At 35.3% G+C, this 15521-nt stretch overlaps 1 protein-coding gene across 1 annotated transcript in view; it reads right to left on the bottom strand.

The window, feature by feature from the left end:
- The window catches only part of ERBB4 (erb-b2 receptor tyrosine kinase 4), a 796211-nt gene that overhangs the window by 186445 nt on the left and 594245 nt on the right, over positions 1-15521 (bottom strand). The window contains exon 16 of the mRNA XM_016196749.2: positions 10885-10959. Within this exon, the coding sequence (XP_016052235.2) occupies positions 10885-10959 (75 nt within the window). The remainder of the gene's footprint in view (positions 1-10884; positions 10960-15521) is intronic.

The following is a 15521-nucleotide window of genomic DNA, read 5'->3' as shown; positions in this document are numbered from 1 at the left end:
GGTACATTCGATTTTTGAGGCAATCCTTCTATGATTAAAGACACCATCCTGAGAATAGCTATAATTCACCTATGAATTTACACCTCTGAACTTTTTCCAGGTTTATTGAGGTATAATTGACAGATAACTGAATTTCTATAAAAAAAGCACTGAATGGGAATTAGACCAGAAAACACTTTTCTTTTTAAAGATCTTTTTATGAGCTCAGATAAATTTTTCGTGCTCATATTTTTTTTCACGGTTTACATCTATTAAACAGTAGCATAACTGTCTATATTAGTAGAGCAGTTTTATCACTGTCTACATAGGTAGAATATATAAATATGTTTAATGCCACAAACAATATATTGTAAACTTTTAATCAAAAATACATTATCTACTAAATACTATTCCATAGATGTGGTAACCTGAGGCAATATGCCAAACGATTACAAAATTGAGGATAAAGCTCTTACAACTTTGGTTGTGTCACCTACCCAAATGGTTCAGCTAAGGAATTTATCATTTTTCAGATAAGGCAGTAAATATTACACAAGCACTGCTTCATGAAAGACAGTGGAGGAGCTTCGGTCATTGCAGGCACCAGTCTTTTTTCTCGTATGCTAAAATCTCTTTAACCTCAAGCTGGCCATTCATTCTGAGCACTATAATTTCAGACTCCTGGGTTACCAGCAGAGATCATATCATATGGGCAAACTGCATCTGCCTGTATCTATCAGAGCATTAAGCCACACATTTGTGCAGTGTTTACTGGGCACAATTACATAATACAGATTTAAGCAGTCTCATTTTCAGAGAATTTACAACCCTACTTTTTAAATCATCACCAGAGGATATTTTTTCCCACTGCTTTTCAGAGAGAGAGAAAGAGAGAGACAGGGAGAGAGAGGGAGGGAGGGAGGGAGGGAGGGAGGGACAGACAGAGAGGGAGAGAGACAGAGAGGGAGAGAGAGACAGAGAGGGAGAGAGACAGAGAGGGAGAGACAGACAAAGAGGGAGAGAGATAGAGAGGGAGAGACAGAGAGAGAGAGAGAGAGACAGAGAGGGAGAGACAGAGAGGGAGAGACAGACAGAGAGGGAGGGAGACAGAGAGGGAGAGAGAGACAGAGGGAGGGAGAGACAGAGAGGGAGACAGAGACAGAGAGGAAGGGAGGGAGAGAGAGACAGAGACAGAGAGGGAGGGAGAGACAGTGAGGGAGGGACAGAGAGGGAGAAAGACAGAGAGGGAGGGAGACAAAGAGGGAGGGAGACAGAGAGGGGGGGAGACAGAGGGGAGAGAGAGACACGTCGATTTGCCTGCACATGGCAGGAGGTCAGGCCTGTAACCGAGGTCCGAGTCCTGGACCGGGATGGAAGCAGAGACCCTTCGGCCCGCAGGCTGATGCCTGAGCCCCGGCAACGCCTCCCTTGTGGCCAGATGACTTCACCCAGAGCTTCAGGGAACAGGACATTCCAGGGCAACCCCCTGGGCTGTCCTGTCCCTGCGTCTTTCCGGCCTCCTCCCTCTCCTGCCGGCCCGTCTCTGCCGCCCTCCCACTGCACATCCCGGGCCCTGCTCGGCTTCCCTCCCGGCTGCACGGCCGCCTGTGGGATCTCACCCAATATTACGGGTGTAAAGACGACTGATCATTCAGAGCCCTCTCTTGAGTTCCACAGTGTTCATCCGTTTATGCAAAACCTTCATTCAGATATCAAATAATCTGAACCTTATCATGTCCCCAATGAGACTCTTTAATTTTCTCCACCGAATGTGTCCCACTTTCCTCTGAGCCGTCTTCATCTCAGTTCAAGGCATCATCTCTCGCCTAGTTACTCTCCTTACCTTAGGACCCTCACTCCATCCAATCCACTTACAATTTTCTCATAATATATAATCATGCAAATATATAACTATAAAACTGTCCTGAATAAAGATATGCATCTCTACGCCACCACACATTCCATGATATTGGGGGTTATGTTAATGTTTTGCTCCGTATTATCCTGTTTCTTAGCACAATGCCTGCCATGGAGTAAAGACAATGAATATTTACTGGCTGATTAATGCCAGGTACTGTATATGGGAGGGTGGGCGTTCTGTTTATCCTGTCAAAAAGATAGGTTTAATTGTGCCAACAGTGGAAAGAATATTTCTTAGTATAAGTAACTATTCACCTTATCAAACACAAGGAACCAAGTGATGCATAATCTAGGATTCACAGTCTACCACCCAAACTCATTACTGCTCTCAATCAACTTTGCACCATCTCACAAATCCTACAGTAAGAGCTGGGAAGAAAAGCCGTTAATCAATTAGTATCAGGTCTTAATGAAAGTGGTTCTCTTACAAAACCACAATAATTTTACCATGTCATTCCAGAATTTATAAATAAGTGGCACTTTAGAAAAGATTAAAAAACCTACTGATCCTGTTTACTCATAAATGTTTTAGATTAGTCACTGGTATATTAAGAATATATAAAAATACAAATATATATTTACATTATGTTCCAATACACAGGGGTATATGCTTAGATGATGTCATGTATTGCTCTAACCCAACTAAGAAATGCCAGATGTATTATTAGACTAAAATATGTTGTGTGGAAACAAGCACTGCAAAATCCTATACATTGGAGGAAGGCTCAATGGGTAGAAGAACTTTAAGGCTACGGTAAAGACAATGGGTGACAGTGTTTTAGTAGACTATAAATATTCAATCATCTTCATCATAGAAATAGCTCTTAACTATTTTTCTACTAGGGAAAAAATCAGGTAGGAAGGAAAAAATATGGTCTTTAGAATCAGACACACCTGAGCTCAGATCCTTGCTCTGCCACGTACTAGCTAAGTGATTTTTATAAATTGCTTAATTACTCTGATCCTGTTTCCCCATTGGTAAAATTGTAATGGTGATAACTATTTTCATATGCTTATCATAAAAATTAAATATAATAATTTATTGCACCTGAGACATATATATATGTACACACATTAGAATTTTATTTTATTTTTAAAGAATGGCAAAAACAAGCTTTTAGCTAAATCTGAGAAGATTTTGGAAAAAGCAACACTATTCTGGGAAAGAAATAAGAACTGGTGTTGAGATTTTCCCCCGGTCCTTTATTTCTTGGTGTGTAGAAGGATTCAGCTATCTATTCTGGGATTTGCACTTGGGATCTGATCTCCGGGATTTGGGATCTAGAGGTTCAAGAGAAAAAAAGTAGGTCTGGAAGTAGATTTTGCTTTGTTCATTTTTTTAAAAAGAGGATTTCTCCTGCCTCAACAAGTAAACTTTTTATGAAAGGAGGTTTTTGTTAGTGTTATTTTGCTCTACTAACAAAAGAAACTTTGACCTATACTTAAATCTTTCTGTATAGTTTTCATTTGTGACATAAAAATTGAAATTATATTTTAATAGAAATATTGGCTATAAAACATAATTTTAAGAGTCTGTACTACATAATTCCAAATCTTTGAGTAATTTTTAATTTGAAGAGTAGGCAATACCAGAAATTCTAAACACAGACTCAAATTATCATATTTTAGTCTTCTCTTCTGGAAATTTATAAAACCCATGTAGACATATAAATGTACAGGTATAGACAATGGGGTTAGGCAAACAGATGTTTTTCCTTGGCTCTGTCTGACTCATCCCATCTGTCACCTATTGAAGATGCAAAATTAAACCCTTATGTGAATATACAAAAGAGTCCCCTTCACCGTTCTTGTGCGTAAAACTGTTACCAAAATATCATTCATAAGACAAAAGTCTACTATCTCTCCATCCATATATGACATTCTAGAATCAAAATCTGAGACCTCCAAAGTGGGAAAGCAAAAAAAAAAAAAAAAAAAAAGTATTGTAATTTATATTTACATTAAATTTTTATTTCATCATTTAAAATATCTATCATAAATTCTATTTATATAACTGCATAGATGTGTGTGATAAAAAAATTTTCATTGGTAAGAGTAGTCAAAGTTTTATGATGACCACTCTAGAGTAGTACTGTTTAACAGAGACATAATGCAAACCAATATATTATTTAAGATACTCTAGTGGACATATTTGAAAAAGATACAATTCATTAAAATAATATTTTATTTAATCCCATATACCCAAATTATTAGCATCTCAGCATGCAATCAATACAAAAAAAGCTTAATGAGATATTTTGCATTCTCTTTTTTCATACTATGTTGTTGAAATGCAGTGTACTTTTAACAATTAGAGCATATCTCAATTTGTTTTAGCCACAGATAAAGTGCTCAATGTCCACATGTAGCTAGTGGTCAACACATAGAACAGAGCAGGTTTAGAACACCCTTGGGGAAGACTCACTACACTTGTAAATACATGGAAAAGCCATAAAAAAATTTGTAGGTTAAAAATAAAATGTTATGAGATAAAATTTAATATTTCGAATCTACTAAAATGCTAGTAAAAAATCCTGAGTAATACTGATGATATACTTGTACCTCTAAATTATACTTTATAAAAAAATAATGCTAGAGATCAAATTTTGGAAAAGCACATGCAAAATTTTTTAAAAACTCTAAATATCTGTCTAAAAAGAGAAGCAAAGACTTCAAAAATATCTTTCACATTTTTTGCTTTTATTTTTAATAAAAGACATTAGATTGTCAGTAACAAATTTCAATGAAGCCTAAGGTGTTTCAAGATAATAGAGTGTAAGCAGTCCTGACATCTTTCCAATTCAGAAATTAATCATAATAATAAACACTATAATTTCTATACCATAGAAAGATGCTTGGGGGGTAGAAATGTAAAATATTCATAATGGCTCACTCAACTCATTGAATTTTTGGTCTGACCCTTAACCAGTATAATCAACATTTCCCTAGTTCAATAATGTTATCTTTAGATTTCCTATTATAGGCCTAAAGTCAATGCTCTTAACAGTGTCTTTTGACTTTCAACAATAAGTATGACTTCTGATCACATTTTCACAGCCAGTGGGTTTGAGTATAATATTAATGTTTCTGGGAGTCTGAAAGCTTTGGTAACAATGTGTGAGCATTTTGTTATCATCATAAGGCCACTCACACAACCTTGTGCCACTAAATACTTTTGTATGAAGTGACCACTTTAACTGTATGAAGAGTAATTAACAACTGAGTTGAGATGTTTTACTCTTGCCCTATAATTCTTGGATAATTTCTGTATTTTAGGTGTGCTGAAAGCATGGAGCACAAAACAGCTGACAAAGAAGAAACTCACAGTTTCCTTTACCTCTTCAAACTCTAATTCAAAAGTAAATTTAATATACAGAATGCAGTGGACTGAGGATAGACTTATATTAAAAAGCCTGTGTACTTTTATTTATTGGACTTAAAGAGTTCATAACCCAACTGTCACTCATCTAAGGTATCTATGGGCAATTTTGACCATTTGATTCAGACATAAATTATGAACTGAGTTCCTTGAGGGCAAAACCAACAACGAAAAAAGATTGTGCCATTGGTGAAAGTTATGCCAGGAATGTCACATCATCTCTCTCAGACGTCACACATGGGTCACACCGCTGAACGCTAGGTAATAACCATTCTACTACCATAAAGTAAAAGTGTGACATAGGCATTAAAACGTGACAGGCATACAAAACGTTTCCAATATCTGCCCGTACGAGATTGAGAGAGTACAACTGAATTCAATTACCTATTTCATATTGCGAAATATCTAGATTAATTGAATTGGACCAAATAGCTAGACAAAAAAATGCCTGAACAGGTAGAGGTAACAGTTTTCATAATTTCTGTCACAAACTTAAAAAAATTATTAGTTTACATTTTGGATGGCTAACAAAAAATTATTTTACCAATAGAGCCTTTGCTTGTTGAGATTAATAAATTTAGGCCCTAATGAAATAAGAAACTAAGATTATAAAAAAAAAATTGGATATATATTTGATAAAGAAACTAAGTTAAAAAAGAATCTAATGCTTTGGTTTTTGTTTTGTTTTCAATTGCTTTGTTCTATTAGAATCTATATAAAAATAGCATTGTGCAAGGTAACATAAAGAGCACCTAAAAAGCAAAACATAAAAACTTGTTGAACATATTTCTTCATAAGATTCTCGATGGGAAAGAAAGTCCATCAAAGATAAATTCTATTCTTTAGGCATATAATTCAGATGAGGAAAGCATGGAGAAGCTCTACAATATCAAGTATTGTTTTCATTGTAAGTGCTATATGCTAGGAGGCTACGGGTAAAGAAACAACAACATTCTCTTCTGTACCATCCAATCTTCCTGGAAGAAATTCCAGCAGCTCCCGGAACGTAAATGGAGTGTGGAAACCAATTCGCAAATTGCAGGCTTGGGAAAGAACAGCACTGCTTAGAAATGGCAAGTCCATCAAGATTGGAAACATTTCACCTGTTTTCATTTAAATCTTCAATCTTTCCTCCTGCTGGTTTCAGAAACAGCATAGAGGGGCAGGAGGGAGTAGGAACTCTAAATATTTCAAAACGCCCACAGTGACACGCGGAATGTAATTTCCTGCAACTAAAAATTTTCTGCAACTGAAAAGAAAACTAGGCATTTGGATAATCTCCCAGTTAGAACATGGTTTATGAAACGTAAAGCTATTATTTTCCATCATGCTGTTTGCCCTCCTTTAGGTAAGATCCACTTTAATTAATTAAGACAAAAGCTTTAAAAAAAACTATTATGGAATTTATGAAGAGGTAAATGACCCATAATATTACTTGATTAGTCCCCTGCTTTCAATTAGAGTGTACCCACCCCATTTCAGAGAGGTAAACATTTTCTGCGGTATCGGGGACCTGAAAAAGGGGCTGGTTGTTACTTGTGCTTTTCATTCAACCTGTGTCAAAATTCCCCATGGTCATAAACACTCTTCCAAAGTGTGCATGCTCAATCTTTCATGGAAATCCCAAACTGCCTTATAAATGGCCCTGACAAGTCAATTCTGACAAGTCAATACAACTGAAGAACAGAGTATGTTTGCTATAAATTTAAGCCTAAAACAGGTATTGAGTTTTAACATAGGTATTAATTAAATATGTCAAAAGTTTTCTAAAAGGAGTAGTTAGCTATCTACTATGAATTTTTTGAGCTCATTATATATAAAAGTATCATACAAAATTTAAATGCTTAAAACCTGAGAAATTATATATGTCAATTCTATAGTCACTAAACTATTGAATTTATGCCATACTGATGTATAAAAATAGAATGCAATCTCATGAAATTTCACAAAACATTATTTTTCCAGTGTTTCAGCTAGAGACTTAATTACCACCAGTGCACATATACTATTTAATGGCTCCTGTGCATTATCTCATTTAATCCTAACACCAGTCTTACAAGGTATAAGAATTCCCATTTTAAAAATTACCATTATCATCTCATTTTACAGATACGAAACATGCTAGAGCCAATACTTGAAACCCGAATTTCATACTCAAGAACCCTGCACTTTATCTGTACAAAGGTGTACAGGTGACTTTTCACAGGAATGACAGGCTGACCTGGACTATCTGTCCTCTGTTATTGCTCATGGTTATCTATTTTTGACAAAGCTAATCTGATTTATTGTATTAATCTGAGACTATAGGGAATGACCTGGGAACCCAGGCAAGTAGTAGGATTGAAAATTCCCAAATCACCTTTGTTTAAATGTTGGAAATACTAAATCTATAATAAGATATTATGAACAAAAAAAGAGGCTCTGTAATAAATCTGACCAAAAGTAACCTCACAGGTTGATCTGATCATAAATTCCTAACCCAGCAGGTCCTGGTGGGTAGTCACCCCCCAGGCCTATAAAAGCTTTATTTAGCCTTAAGCAAGCCCTGTCCCTTGTTCTTGTGCATGGAGGTTGACACACCTTTGAAAGATCTGAGTAAACCTCTTTTTCAGACCCCTCAGAGGCTTAACTACCCTTAAGGGAACACATAATCTTGTTGACTACCCTGTACCTTGCTTTCTCCCCCTTCATGAAATCCTTATGTTCCTTAATTCCAAATGCATAAAAGGAACAGTAAAACTGTGATTCTCCAGAGCATTTGAGGTCTTGCTTCCTGACATGTCATCAGTTTGGCATACTCTCTATAGTTTTTATGTTTTATATGTTGACAAGACACTCTGAGTTTAAGTTATATAACCTAATTATAGCATTGAAAACCACAAGTGGTCTATTGCCATGGCTTTAATCTCTTCTCTGTCTCTGTATATGCCTCTGCCTGGGACCTACTGCCATTGGTACCTGTGGCTCTCATTATGACAGTGATTCTCAAATTGAAGAAAGAAATGACTTCCTTTCCTTCAAAGAACCCATCAGAGGGGTAGAGGTACAAGTAAAAGCTTCCTGGGTGACTCTGAGGTACTTTTCTCCTCCCCCTGGGAGGTGTTTTCCCCATCACCAACATTTAAAATTCCTGATATATAGAAAAATAATAAATAACATATATTGAGTGATTTATCTGTTCCAAGCACTCTTCTAGTGATTCATTCAATCTTCATAACCAATTTATTAATAATATTCCTATTTTATACATAAAGAAAGTGAGGTTCAGATAAATTAAGGTCCTTAGCCAAGGTCATACATCTAAAAAATGGTAGAGCCTGGCTCTGACCTCAGAAAATCTGATTCCAAAGACAGCACACTTAATCACCATATTATATTGCCTCTCAGTAGTTGGTTAAAATAATTATGTTAAAAATCATCAAAACAAATGTGAGAACACCCTTCAAAGTTATAGTAAAGTGACTCAAAGGCTCAAGGCAGAAAAAGTATTTCATGAATATAGTTCCATTCCAACCTAAAATAAACCTTGGCTTATAAAACTTCACTTTGGGTCTGGGGTACAGGGGTGCTCTCTCTCTCTCCTTCTCTTTCCCTGTCCCTCTTCCTCTCTCTCTCCCTCCCCTCCCACTCTCTTTCTCTCTCTCATATGTGTTGATTTCCCCCCATTATTTTGGCCTTGCTCTAAACAACTGTTACAAACTAGTCTTGATTGTGCCCAAGTGCCAAAGTACCACTATTGTATGCATCACTGAACTCTACCACATTCTTTCTTTTTAGAATTTGTCTATTTATTTCATTAAAAAATAACATTAGTAAGACATATCACTTAAAAAATAACATTAGTAAGACATATCAATTGCTTTAAAAAAGGCAAAACACCATATAAATCTAAAAACTATGACTGAATTGAATGACATAAATGAATCTCATAAATATAATATTTAGAAAAAGAAGCCAGATGCAAAAAGTACATACAATGATTCAATTTATATAATTTATATAAAGTACAGAAACAGGGAAATGACCTTATGGTGTTAATGTTCAGGACAGTGGTTGTTACCCTTGCAATGGGCACAAGGGGGTTTCTGGTTCTGATACTATTGTGTTTCTTCTTGACCTGCCTGATGGTTACACAAATGTTGCACTTGAAGAAATTCACTGAGGTTTACACTTATATTTTACATACTTTTACACTATATATATTTCAACACAATGGTTTGCATTAAAAAACCGTAAGTTGTTCAGGCCAAAAAGCTCAGTTGGTTTGAGTGCTGTCCTAATACACCAGGGTTGCCGCTTTGATCCCTGGTCAGGGCGCATACAAGAAACAACCAACGGAAGTATAAATAAGTGGGACAGCAAATTGATGTCTGTCTGTCTGTCTTTCTCTTTCTCTCTCTTCCCCTCCTTCCTCTCTCTTTCTAAAATCAATCAGTAAGTTTAAAAAATGTTTAAATTAAAAAACAATAAAAAACAAGTCATCAAAAACTCATTTTGCTAATTGTAATTTATCACTGCTCTCTCTTCCAAATGATAGAATAAACGTTTCATAAAGAAAGCTAGTAATATGTCTATATAACATTGTCAAATCATTATTTTCCTAAATATGAGTTTTGAAAGTGAAATTTATTGAGGTATAATTTATATACAGTAAAATTCATCCTTTTAAATGTTCTGAACCCTGACTTTTGACAAGCACATACACTTGTGCAACCATCACCATCAAGATGCAGAACAGTTTCATCACCCCCCAGATTTCCTTGTGCCCTTCTGTGGTCAAGCCCATGCTTCACCACCCAAGCCTTTGGCAACACTGGTCCGTCTTCTGTGCCTACAGTTTTGTGTTTTTCAGAATGCCATATAAATAGAATCATATGGTATGCATTCTTTTAAGTATAGCTTCTTTCGTTTAGCACAGTATTTTTGAGATCCATCTATGCTCGTGTATGTGAACAGTTACTTCCTTTCTTTTGCTGAGCAGTGTTACAATGTATGGATACACCACAGCTGAAGGACACCGGTGCAATTTCCAACTGCAGGTGATTTTGAATGAAGCCACTACATTCACACTTAGGTTTTTGTATGAATGTGAGTGACATATTTTGTTTTGAAATTCCAGCTTGTACTTTTATGTGCACAAAATATTTTCTTTATTGCCTTTAGTCTATGGCAATTCTGATACTTAGAGCATATACCAACCAGTTCAAAATAATATAAAATCAGAAGTTGAATCAAATATTTTACAAAAACCTTTTACAAAAACACATCAACTTTTGCAAATTTCTCTCTTAAAATATTTCTTTTCAAAATCATCCGTAGAATTAAAGATAAAATATTCTATTAAAGTTCTAGCTTAATTCAAAATTATTTAATTTCATTTACTCGTACAACATTAAGAATAATGATATTACTAATTTGGATTCTAAAGTCATAATCAATGGAGTGAGGAGCAGCAAGAAATGTGGCTTGGAAAGTAAAGTGCTATATGCCACTTCCTAACTCCCCAATTTAACATATTATAAGTTTCACCCAACTGGTTAGTACTTTTCACCCATGATCATTGGGAAGGGATTTGAGTGGCAAAATGGAAACATGGTAGATGTTACCTAGCATGTTGTGGTAGGGTGGAATGGCCCGTCCAAGGGTAGTAAATGCAGTCATGACTAGTGGGACCGCTACACCTGCAGGCAATTACAGAACAGAAAACATCATTCTCCATTCACAGTGACATGCACACACATGCGCCAGTGCTCACACGGAGCCTCCAGGAAGCACATGGGGAACAAGCACACCAAGTACCTATCCATCAGGCCGATGCAGTCTTCAATACTTGAGCCTATGCACCTGCAGAAGATCCAAATTTTAAAAATACAAGGAAAAAAATTAGTCATTTAAAGAATCAATAAGATAAATACCAATTGTATCACACTCTTAATTATAGTTATTAGGCAATTCTGGAACACCATGAATTTAAAGGCAGTAAGAAGATTATTGCTGATGGATACCCAGAAATAAATTGCAAATACCGCCCAAGTGGAATGCGAAGAAACATATCCACAGAAAACAACATTTTACTCTGCTTCGCGGATAACTCCCAAACACAGATTGCTCATTTCTAATTCTTTCAGTTCATCTGCATCATTCATGATTATATGTCTTGGTGAATAACTTTGATATTTCAATGGCTATAAGGGTTTCATGTATACCGTTTCCTCTAAAAGCTCTTCAATTTATGTAAAAAACAAAATCAATAGAAAAGGAAACAGGAACTATTCAATATAATATAATAACCCGACGCTTAATACTCATTAAAGATTGATTTTGGCAGAAAGTGAGTTAACATTCTTTATTGCTATTCTCATAGACACTTTACATAATCACATTATCCCATCCCTTGGTTGTGGCTGTCTTTAAAACATACTTATCTTTAAACATGAATTCATTTAAAAAGCAAATTAACTTGTTTCACCATACTGCAGTTTATCTCGACACCCGCTTTTAAAAGAGCAGTGCCATAACAGGCAAACAAAAACAGGTTTTAAACTGCCAAAATATTTAACTTACACAATAACAAATAAATTAATCCTCTCCAAGGAAATGAATAAGTTCAGACCCAGGTAACTGAAAAATCCATGGAGATTAACATTTAAGTGAAGTAATATAAGTACACCAAATTCAGATGTTCAGGCCCTAAAATTTCATTTTGAGGTATTCTAGGCATATTATTTTTCCATCTTCCAATGTACTTGAATTGCTTCTTTCTGTTTTTCCCCATCAAAGACATAGCTCCAGTGCATTATCAAGATTCCTCCTACAGCTATGACTTATAGAACTTTCTAATTCTGCTGGTAATTAAAATGGCTTTTTCCAAACTAAAATTTCTTAAACAGAAAAAGAAGCTAATGTTAAAATCCCTATAAAATGAATAAAAAACATATCATGCATAAGGCCAGACTGTCCATTGTATCTTTCAATAACTACTCATTGGTGAACTATTATAACTAAGCCCAATAGTAATTAAGTAACTATTTTCCTGCTTCAAAAATATAACATTCATACTAGGTGAAAAAGTGGAATTGGTTTGTTTTTGTCTTGAGGATTGTTTTTGAGAGGTCAGAAAATTTTTTAACATATAGGTGCATGGGAAAATTTTTTAACATACAGGTGCATGTAAAAAGTATTATAAATAACTAGGTTGCATAGTTTTGAATTGATACCACAATCTATAATTAAAGCATTTTCTAAAAATGGAAAATTAACTACTACAAATTTTTCAAATTGTCTTATTATGGTCTTCTTTTTATTCTATTCTGAAGAACTTCTTTTTTCTAGGTTCCTATTATATCTTCCTCAAAATGTTATTTTAAAATATACAATACTGTCATTTCGGAGAATTAATAGTCTACTTATTTTCAAGTGAGAATCTGAAAGCTATGGTTAGTTTGTAATCTATGGCTTTATAATAACCTTTGAAAAATAAAAATAAAAATATTTCAAAGTGAAATTAAACTTAAGGAGAAAGTGTAAATAATGAAAAATCATTCATTCATTAAGACAAAACTGTGTTGCATGCCTACTCAGTGTCGCTACTGTTCTAGGAGCTGGAGATTAAAAAAAAAAAAAAAGAAAAAAAAAAGATGAATTAGATATTTGCCTATTTTAAATGAGTTCACAATTTAATGAAGGAGACAGATGAGGCAACAGGGACAGGGAAAAGAAGAAACTAGAGCATGAGATAGGAGCCAGAACTTGAAGACTGTTTGCCAGGCCCAAACTTAATGGAAAACCACCTGAGGGTTTCAACGAAGTAGTGAAATGCCTGGCTTGTGTTTTACATATATCTCTGTGTGGAGGCTGGTCAGTTGGAAGCCAGGAAGACTTGGTTGGCACAGAGAATGTTTTAGTCCATTCAAGAGATGATGGACTAAACTAGGAAAATGGTACCTAGGATAGAGGCAAAGGGATGGATTCCAAAAATATCTTAGCAGTTATAGGGGAAAAAGAGAAGTTAATGGCTGATTTGATGATGAAAGTGGAAGAAAGAGTTAAGAATGACTCATATTTCTAACTTTGAGACTAGTGATATCATTAGTGAGAGAATGCAAGGGGAGGGTAATCTTTACCTTGGGTGTGTGGGGCAGGAGGAGTTGCTGATTTCAGGTTTGTGTATCTAGAACTTAGTGTGGTTGTTCTACAATCCAGCAGGAAATGCTCCTCAGCAGCTGGAAAATGAATTTGTGGCTGGAGGGTGGGGGCTTAAGCAGAGGGCACAGTGTAATAATCAATTTTGCAACAGCACACAGGAGCAAACTGAAATCATGTAAGTGAATGAGATGGCTGAAGAAGAATCTATGAAGTGAGAAAAACACAGACTAGGACTGAAACCCAAGGAACCCCAACAACTAGTCAGTAAATGACATACGATGAGCTCATGCCAGAAGCATGGGGAAAGACAATCGAGTGAAATGAATGAATTGCAGCATCCTTGAGGCCCAATCAGAAGTGAACTTCAGGAAGCAGGGTGGTCATCAGTGTCCAATGCAACGAGAGGTCTAGCAAAATAAGAACTACTGAGAGTATTTCAGGCATCATTGTCACTAGAATTTAGATTGTTGTGAGCTGAGAAACAAATTGAAGACAGAGGCAAGGGGAAAGGAAAGGGAGGGAATGAAGGGGCAGGGTGTGTGTTGAGGAAGATTTGTTGAGAGAATTGTGTAGGATATTTGTAGGATACTTGAGACTGACACATATTTATAAGCTAAGGATAAAAGAAACAATGGAAGACAGAAATGAGTGAGGGTGTGGCTGCAATGGTACTATCCTTTCTAAATACAAGTCACAGTGTCTGTAAAGAGGTATAATCTATTTCAATTCTGTACTTTATAGAAGCAACTATTTAGCACATATAATTTATATTAATTCAACAAGATCACAGAATAATGAAAATAAACTTTTGAGGAGTCAGTCTCAAATAAGAGACTGAATGAGGGTACAGAGTAATACAACTTTCAACAGAATTAGTGTTCTAAAGGAGGACACTATGGGAAGATCAGAAAGAGAAATTGTAATATATCAATGTAATTTATTATAAAGTATCAGAACTTCAAATATTCAGCTGTTTAATATTTGCCAGTAACATAGTTGAGATAATGTCAAATAATCTCCAAACTGTGAAATGAAAATGGAGGAATATTTAAAGATTTCAATTAAAATAGTGTGGACAATAATTCCACAAACAGCCCTTCTTTCCTTCTCTCTATTAATGTAAATTATTTCACAAAATAAATTTAAAAATATAAAAAAGAATTGACAAAACATTATGGCATAGAGGAAATTTAATAATATAAAATCATGATTCTAATATTAATACACATTTAATAAAGTTTTTAAAAGATGTCTTATGAAAAATAAATATCCCAGTCCACGTCTAACAATCAAAATTAAGTTGACATTTATCATGGACTTGAGTGGCGCTAGTGAGGAAACTATAATCCCTGCCCTTATGGTCATTTAATTACATAGTAAATTTAGTTTACAAGTCCTCTTTAAAGATTTCTATCTTGCTGATTTCAAGTATGAAAATCATTCCTAAGTTTTACATTCTTCCTCATCATTTCAAAATGTGGGCAAGGATCTCTAATAGAAGGATTTAAACTGTAAGAATAAAATGTCACTGGACTGTGACTTCCTAGTGGTCCAGAGCTGTGTCTTGCCCATTTCTGAACTTAGCTATCACCAGTAGCTGCTAAAATAAAAGTTTTTTAGTCAAGACAAAAAGAGACAACCTAATTTTGTTCCCCCTCTAGGAATGTTAGTGAGAATCTCCTGATAGGTGCTAAATGGATAACCTATTTTAAAAAAGTATCAAAAGAGCATATTAGAGCCAATATTATCTAATGTACTTTTAGAGTAGTAAATGTGCTTTTAAGGTGTTAAACGGATAATTTCATTTTCAGAAAATCATTAAACAGTATTCAAAGTAAGAACTTTCCTTCTTTAGAAAAAAAGTGACTTGAAAGACTATTTCCATTAACTTGGTTCTTGAATTATCTAGCTGACACAATATTGGCACATAGAAGAAAAGCTGTTTTCCGAAGTGGAGCTGGCCTGGTGAGCTCGCACTTCCTAATAGATCAGTAATTACATGCGTTTAGGAATAAAATAGTCACCGGTCCCATCATGCCACTGCCCCTGTCATCTTCCCAGGCTGCACAGAGCATTCCATTGCTTCAGTGACAGGTCT

This window comes from Miniopterus natalensis, chromosome 8 (assembly GCF_054644295.1).
Source record: "Miniopterus natalensis isolate mMinNat1 chromosome 8, mMinNat1.hap1, whole genome shotgun sequence".
Classification (NCBI taxonomy): Eukaryota; Metazoa; Chordata; class Mammalia; order Chiroptera; family Miniopteridae; genus Miniopterus; species Miniopterus natalensis.
This window is presented reverse-complemented; position numbering and strand designations above follow the sequence as displayed.